This window comes from Micromys minutus, assembly GCF_963924665.1.
Source record: "Micromys minutus genome assembly, chromosome: 6".
In the NCBI taxonomy this organism is placed as follows: Eukaryota; Metazoa; Chordata; class Mammalia; order Rodentia; family Muridae; genus Micromys; species Micromys minutus.
The window spans coordinates 78,824,053-78,832,404 of record NC_137975.1 but is presented as its reverse complement, the minus strand read 5'-3'; the positions used below and the strand labels follow the sequence as shown (position 1 = coordinate 78,832,404).

Genomic DNA, 8,352 nt, shown 5'->3' with positions numbered 1-8,352 from the left:
CCCTTCTCTTCAGTCTTTAGGCCCATTTGCTTCAAGTTGTACAGACCCGGGTTAAAATGGGTAAGACACAGAGGGGGCGGGGCTCTGAGGGGGGAAGGAAAGGGGATAATGAACCCATCTATCCTTTGGAAATTGTGGAAAACAAACATTTAGAAAGTGAAGTCAATCCCATCCTGAATTCACCATGATCGCCCTTTACAAAAATCACACTGAGTCTCTTATTGGGGTAATTATGGGCCACTGCCTTAGCGTTCCACTGAAAATCTTGTTTGGCCTACCCATGATTTATAGGGAAGCTGAAATCATTAAATAACAAGTTAACCTCTGTTTGGCAAAAAAGAGTAAGCAATTACTGAAAAGGGGGAGAAAAACTTCCTTTCACAAACAGCACCAATAGCATCCTGAAGGGATTTACACAATACACCAACGTCTGTTCTGTACTGAGAGTTGTTAAAATAATTGTGATGACAGGTGTCTAGGTACCACTTTCTTAATGGTTTTCAATACCCATTGATTTATTATTGTGGCTCCCCCCCTCCCCCACTTACAGCTCTAGCTTTAAGAAGGAGCAAAGAAAAGAGATTTTGCACCAAAGGCTGATTCTTTATTCCTGGACTGAAAAGAACTAATAAAAATAATCACTCGGCTTTTAAGCAGAAAGCTTCCATTTCCAGTATTTCACCCTTACCCCCCCCCTCCAAGCCCCTTGTTATCTAACATAATAGCTAGAATACATTTCCGTCTCTCCCCTTAATAACTTCATGCATTAACATCCTCTGCACACGCGCGCGCGCACACACACGCGCGCGCGCGTACACAGCAAAAGGGGGGGGGAAAGAGGCAGCAGAAATCTCAGCTGTACTTCTAGCCCTTTTAAAAAGTTTGCTCTGTAAATTGGAATGAGGTCAGATTTGGAGCTTCTCATTGCACGCGGAGATTATTATTGCATCGGGTTCCAAGCCAATGGGAAGGACGGGGGAGGGGCTTGGCACGAGGAAGCGTTAGTTACAGCGGCTGATTGGCTGTCTGCGAAAGGATAAAGAAGCGCGAGACAGACTTGGGGTCTGCTCTAAGCTGCAGCCAGAGACACAAGAGTGAGGGGAAGAGGGCCGTCTCCCTCCCGGTTTCCAGTTCTTGCACGCTGTTTCTTAGAGAGTCTGCGGTGGGGGAACTCTGCCGGTAACCAGCTCCCCTTCTTGCAGGAGGGAGGGAGAAACATACATTTATTCATGCCGGTCTGTTGCATGCAAGCTTCTTGGCTTCCTACCTTGCAACAAAATAATTGCACCAACTCCTCAGCGCCGATTCCGCCCACAGAGAGTCCCGGAGCCAGAGTCGCTTTGGCTTTGCACTGCAGGAAAGGGACTTAGGCGCTAGAGACGATGTCGCTTTCCTGAGCTACCGCGAGCTCTCGTGAACTGCAGCCGACTGCTTCGGGGAGAGGGGTGGGGGAAAGACTTGCCCCGGAGGCGGCGAGAAACTTGCGTTTGGAAGATACTCCGGCCACCAACGTTTGGAGAAACTCCTCGCCGCGGCCGACTCCAGCCTCGGTGCCCGCGGGGAGCACTTCAGCGGCGAGGGAGGACGGAGGGCCTCGGGGACTCTAGGTTGGCGGCGGGAGGCGGCCGCCCCTGGCCCGCGCGCCGCTCAGAGGACCCTGGTCTCCGCCCCGGGGAGCCCGCAGGGCCCGGCGACCGCGCCGCGAGCGTGTGAGCGCGCGTGGGCGCCCGGCAAGCCGGGGCCATGGTACAACAGACCAACAACGCGGAGAACACGGAGGCTCTGCTGGCCGGGGAGAGCTCGGACTCGGGCGCCGGCCTGGAGCTGGGCATCGCGTCCTCCCCGACGCCCGGCTCCACGGCGTCCACGGGCGGCAAGGCGGACGACCCCAGTTGGTGCAAGACGCCCAGTGGCCACATCAAGCGGCCCATGAACGCCTTTATGGTGTGGTCGCAGATCGAGCGGCGCAAGATTATGGAGCAGTCGCCCGACATGCACAACGCCGAGATCTCCAAGCGGCTGGGCAAACGCTGGAAGCTGCTCAAGGACAGCGACAAGATCCCGTTCATCCAGGAGGCGGAGCGGCTGCGCCTCAAGCACATGGCTGACTACCCTGACTACAAGTACCGGCCGCGAAAGAAGGTGAAGTCGGGCAACGCGGGCGCGGGATCGGCGGCCACAGCCAAGCCTGGGGAGAAGGGCGACAAGGTCGCGAGCGGCGGCGGCCACGCGGGAAGCGGCCACGCGGGGGGTGGCGCGGGCGGCAGCTCCAAGCCCGCGCCCAAGAAGAGCTGCGGCTCCAAGGTGGCGGGCAGCTCGGTCGGCAAGCCCCACGCCAAGCTCGTCCCGGCGGGCGGCGGCAAGGCGGCGGCCTCGTTCGCTCCGGAGCAGGCCGCCCTGCTGCCCCTGGGGGAGCCCGCGGCCGTCTACAAGGTGCGGACTCCCAGCGTGGCCACCCCGGCCGCCTCCTCGTCGCCGTCCAGCGCGCTGGCCACCCCCGCCAAACACGCTGCCGACAAGAAAGTGAAGCGCGTCTACCTGTTCGGGAGCCTGGGCGCTTCGGCGTCCCCGGTCGGGGGCCTGGGAGCGAGCGCCGACCCCAGCGATCCCCTGGGGCTGTACGAAGACGGGGGCCCGGGATGCTCTCCCGATGGCCGGAGTCTGAGCGGCCGCAGCAGCGCAGCCTCGTCGCCCGCCGCCAGCCGGTCGCCCGCTGACCACCGCGGCTACGCCAGCCTACGCGCAGCCTCGCCCGCCCCGTCCACCGCGCCCTCGCACGCGTCCTCGTCGCTCTCCTCGTCCTCTTCCTCCTCCTCGGGCTCCTCGTCGTCCGACGACGAGTTCGAAGACGACCTGCTCGACCTGAACCCCAGCTCAAACTTTGAGAGCATGTCCCTGGGCAGTTTCAGCTCCTCCTCGGCGCTCGATCGGGATCTGGATTTTAACTTCGAACCCGGCTCAGGCTCCCACTTCGAGTTCCCGGACTATTGCACGCCCGAGGTGAGCGAGATGATCTCGGGAGATTGGCTGGAGTCCAGCATCTCCAACCTGGTCTTCACCTACTGAAGGGAGCGCGGGCCGGAGAGAAGGAGGGCCAAGAGGCAGGAGAGGAGAGAGGAAAACAGAAAACAAAACAAAAAAAATTAAAAAAAAAAAAAAGAGAAAGAAACAGAAAAAAAGGAAAAAAAAGAGTAGATGGAGAGTGGAAGGAGAAAGGGGAAAAGAAAAGGAAGAAAAAGTGCATAGGGCTGGCCTGAACCACGTCCCGCCGTTGGGGAAGGAGCGCGGGGGCGTAGTGGACCCGTGCTCCCATCCCCCACTCAGGGCTGGGGACTCGAGGAGGCGGAGAGTAGACGGGGGCGACCTTTTTTTTTTGTTGTTGTTATTGATGTTGGTGGTGGCTAAAAAAGCTACTTCGAGTTTCCTCCCCAATTTTGCTTGAAGAGACTCCCCCCACCTCCCCTTCCAACGAGCTTCCGGACTTGGTTGCACCCCCAGGAAGAAAAGAAGCCAAGCTAAGCTTCTAAAGACCGAAGGAATCTTTGCCCCCCCACCCCCCACTCGCCTCGGTGATTTCTTGTTTGATTTTATTTTGCCTCTTGGTCGAGAAAGGAGGGGGGAAATCCAGCGCGCCCCATCTCCTACCCACCCCCTCTTTGTATTCTCTTTGTATTTTTCCTTTTTTTTTTTTTTTTTTTTTTTAATTTTCTTTTTCTGCAATGAAGACGGAAGGCTCCGGGGTGATGCGTTTGGCCGTGGCGTTTGTGTTTGGGCTTGGGGGGAGCATTGGTATGGAGAAACTCCACGCTGGCGAAGTCCCGGGCTGGGCTTTCTTCCCCCTCCCCCCCTTTCCCTTTCCTTGTCCCTGCAGCTGGAGATGTGCAGGGAGCAGCAGGCCAGCCTCGGAAATGGACGTGGGGACCTCGTGGAAGCCACCGCAGCCTGGTTGGGGACACAGAAGGACCCGGAGCACAGAGGGCGTTGGGGTCCCCGGGCCTTCGCCTGGGGTCTGTGCAAAAATAAAAGAATTTTTTATAAAAAGAAGCAGAGAGGTGAGGCTACCCAGAGCCGGAGGGAGGACAGGAGACTGTGGGATGTGGTCCAGGGGCCGCGGAGTGGTTTCGGGGTGGGGGAAAGAGATTTTTTTCTTCTCTTAATGGGAATCGTGATGGTGTTGAGTTATTTCACTGGTGGGGTTAATATAGCATGTTATCCTGTCTATCTTTTGAAGATTTCTGTATAAGACTGTTGAGCAGTTTTTAAAATAGTGTAGGATAATATAAAAAGCGGATAGATGGCGCTATGTTTGATTCCTACAACGAACCGATCACCAGCTCCTTTTCATTCTGAACTCTTTAAAAGGATTCAAACGCAACTCAAATCTGTGCTGGACTTTTGAAAAAACACAATTCAGGACCAAATTTTTTTCTCCGTGTGTGTTTATTCCTTATAGGTGTAATTGAAAAGACCCCTTTATTTTTACCCCCTCACGGACGCTCCATCTTTGTATTTTTTTTTCCCTTGTAAATGTAATCAGATGCCATTTTATATGTGGACGTATTTATACTGGCCAAACAGTTTTTTTATTTTGTCCCCCCCCCCCCTTTTCCCTTTTCTTTTGCTTTCTTGTCTTTTGACCTCGTTTCTTTATCTTCCTTTTTATTTTCTTTCTTTTTCTTCGGTTTTTTTTTCTTTCTAATGTTGTTACCCACGCCATTTTACGTCTCCTTCACTGAAGGGCTAGAGTTTTAACTTTTAATTTTTTATATTTAAATGTAGACTTTTGACACTTTTAAAAAACAAAAAAAAAGACAAGAGAGATAAAAACGTTTGATTATTTTCTCAGTGTATTTTTGTAAAAAATATATAAAGGGGGTGTTAATCGGTGTAAATCGCTGTTTGGATTTCCTGATTTTATAATAGGGTGGCTGGTTAATATCTCACACAGTTTGAAAAATCAGCCCCTGGTTTCTCCATGTTTACACTTCAATCTGCAGGCTTCTTAAAGTGACAGTATCCCTTAACCTGACGCCGGTTTCCACCTTTCAACCCCCGTCTTGTAAGGGGAGGAGAGTTCAGCCCAGCACCACAATGCTTTAAAGAAAACAGATTTTTTAAACGAATTGCTGTTCTGTCCAGAGGTTTTAAAACTGGTGCATTCACAGCAAAAAGGGATTCTGTAGCTTTAACTTGTAAACCACATCTTTTTTGCACTTTTTTTATAAGCAAAAACGTGCCGTTTAAACCACTGGATCTATCTAAATGCCGATTTGAGTTCGCGACACTGTACTGCGTTTTCATTCTTGTATTTGACTATTTAATCCTTTCTACTTGTCGCTAAGTATAATTGTTTTAGTCTTATGGCATGGTGATAGCATATGTGTTCAGGTTTATAGCTGTTGTGTTTAAAGATTGAAAAAAGTGGAAAACATCTTTGTACATTTAAGTCTGTATTATAATAAGCAAAAAGAGTGTGTGTATGTATGTTTAATATAACATGACAGGCACGGAGGACGCCTGCCTTTTACAGGGCAGTTCCGTTAAGGGTTTTTGTTTTTAAACTTTCTTTTTCCTTTCTTTTCTCTCTCTCTCTCTCTCTCTCTCTCTCTCTCTCTCTTTTTTACCATCCATCCTGTGCAATATACCGTGTAGAATATTTGTCTTAAAATTCAAGGCCACAAAAAAATAAAAAAAGAAATGAAAAGAAAGAAAAAAAGCAATGTTTGGAGGAAGAGAAAAAGAAAAAAGAAAAACAATCACGCCAGCTAACCCTGCCCGTCACTGCCTGTCAGGTTGTTGCTATATACCTTCTGTAAATAACTTTTTTTGAGAAGGAAATAAAATCAGCTGGAACTGAACCCTAAATCTTGACTTTTGTCGTCATTATCCCCGAGTCCCCTACTGGCGCCGCAGACCGCTGCTTTGCTGATATGGTCAAGCCATCTTAATGGCAACACCAAGTTGCTCTTGGCCAGATTTGGCAGGCCTGACCCTGGGTTATGGCATCAGCCCCGTGTGCCAACCCTCTGCGTGCCTCGAGGAAATTCTGTGCATCTGCTGTTCCTCAGCAGACACCCTTTGTCTGGAAATCTCAGAGGGGGAGGGGCAGGCTTCTCCACTCACCGGGCTGCCTCAAGTTTTTAAATTTATTTTTGCTTGGTGCTTCTAAGCCACCGGCTCCTGTACACACCAAGATTCGTTTTGCACGGACCAAGAACAAATGAGCCTGTTAAATTATTAGGCCTTGTAGGAGAAAAAGCCTTCCATAGTTACAAGATGGGGGTGGGGGAATCCTTAGGCTTGCTTTGTTAGGTTGTTGGGGGGGGGTGCAGTCCCATCAAATGCAAAGGGCAGTAGGGTGTGGTGTAATCCAAATACTTGAGAGGCAGACTAGGCTGAAAGACCCTGAATTTCAGGAGTGGACAATTTGAGACACTGTTTCGAGAACAACAGAAGTTACTATGGCCCTAAGCTCTTCAACCTGTGCCACGCCCAACATGGGTCTCTGTAAGTAAAACAGCCTACCTGCTCACTAGAATAACACCCCAAATAAGAGAGTGCGTGGATTTTACAGGCACCACACACAGCATTAGTGAGTCTGCATGCAGCCGGTCAGTATTTCCTGTTTATTTTAGAGATCAACAGTCTCCATGAGCAAATAAAAATTCTCTCCCAAATGCTCATCTTCACCAACGTGTTCCTTATTTTCTAGTCTTTCAGCCCCGGAAAGAAAGGGTTAACCTGCAGCACTTGGAAACAATCCATTCTGAGGATTAGAGGCAAGGTCCCTGCATCCTGGGACCACAACAGAAGACTTTAAGACTAGTAATGGGAGCATTTTTGCACAGTAAAGAGCCATTTGCTGGGGGTTGGCTGTGATCAGCACACACTACACACTTGCATGAAGCTTTCAAGGGAAAAAAAACTAAGAAAGCAATTCCTTCTAATAATGCTGTTTCAATATCACTTCTCTCTGGGAGGCAGGGTTTAGTTTCTCCCCTTTTCTCAGGTTAGCTTCTGTATATTGAGTTTTGATTTACTGGATATTCTATTATGGTAACTACCCTTTTGTGTGAGTGTAGGTGTGTATTTGTGGTGCTGGGCATTAGGTCTGGGCTTGTCGTGAGGCTACTCAAGCCCTCTACCCCTGAGCTATAGATCCTAAAATACCATTTTACCCTACACGGGGACCTTAAAACAGCATGGCCATGTAAATTCCTCCTTTTCAAAAGGACTTTAGGAAAGAGTTAATATGCTCGTTTAATAACCATCATTGTGATGGTTACAGGATAGCTTAGGGTCTTGGAGGAGAAACATCTTCCATAGTTACAAGGTGAAAAGAAAAAAAAAAAACAACAACTCAGGCTTGCTTTGTTAGGTTTGGAGTGGGGGTTCCCCTCAAATACAAAGGTCGGTAGGGTGTGGTATAATCCAAGCACTTGAGAGGCAGGCCAGGCTGAAGGATCCTGAGTTTAAAGCCACAGTGAGATCCTGTTTTCAGAAGACCTTGTGCTATTCCCACTCCCCCAGACAAAAACATCAAAATCCTACTGCGAATGAACCCTGTATGAGTCATTTTTTAAATGATGTATGTTTTTTAATATGTTTGTAGTTTTGTAGGCTTTTCTGCTACAACCTTATTTTCCCCTGCCTTTGCATAGAAGAGCAAGCAGAGGCTTCCAAATATTTCAAGAATCCTAAGGCTGAGGGTCAAAGTGTAGCAAAGGACTTAACTAGCACGCTGGAGGTCCCGGGTTCCAGTCCCAGGCCACTGAAGAAAACAAGGAATTCTGGTCCATCATCTTTTTTTCTTTAATGTTATGGTATGTGCTTCCCAGCAGGGGTGTGGCAAATGCAGACCACCTCTACTTCATCAAACCCTGAGTTCAGAAAGGATACTTACATGCCAGACTGTGCAAGGCAAAATAGATCAGAAATCCACTTTATGGTGACTTTCAGATGGCATGGCTCAGCAGAAAAGAATGAGCCCCCGCTGCCTTCCCCTCTCCGTTTTTTAAGACACAGCTTCAGGCCCTGAGCCCAGTCAGCAATGTGGATTAGTGACACTTGTCACCATGTAGGTTCCTAGCTGAATCCCCTAAAGTGGCATGAAAAATGATAAATAAAGGCAGCCTTCAGGGTAAGCGGGTATCCCCAGAGCAGAGTTGGAAGGCCAACAACTCAGTTTATCCAATGCAGAGGGTCAGAATACTTCATCATAAACCGTCTGTCTGTCTGTCTGTCTGTCACTGGATTTTTGGAGTTTCTCTATGGCCCTGACCTCTCAGTGGAGGGAGACTGCCTTGACCTTCCTGTCTGGGAGAGTTCTGGGCCTAAAGGTTTGCACCAGGC

General features: G+C 49.6%; 1 protein-coding gene across 1 annotated transcript; it reads left to right on the top strand.

Annotated features, from left to right (window-relative positions):
• Positions 1-1,087: 1,087 nt before the first annotated feature.
• SOX4 (SRY-box transcription factor 4) lies at positions 1,088-3,066 on the top strand (the record flags this gene model as incomplete). The annotated part of the gene is made up of 1 exon (XM_080918421.1): positions 1,088-3,066. Exon 1 carries the CDS (start codon positions 1,744-1,746, stop codon positions 3,064-3,066), a length of 1,323 nt encoding a protein of 440 aa, XP_080774547.1. The 5' UTR covers positions 1,088-1,743.
• Positions 3,067-8,352: the final 5,286 nt, after the last annotated feature.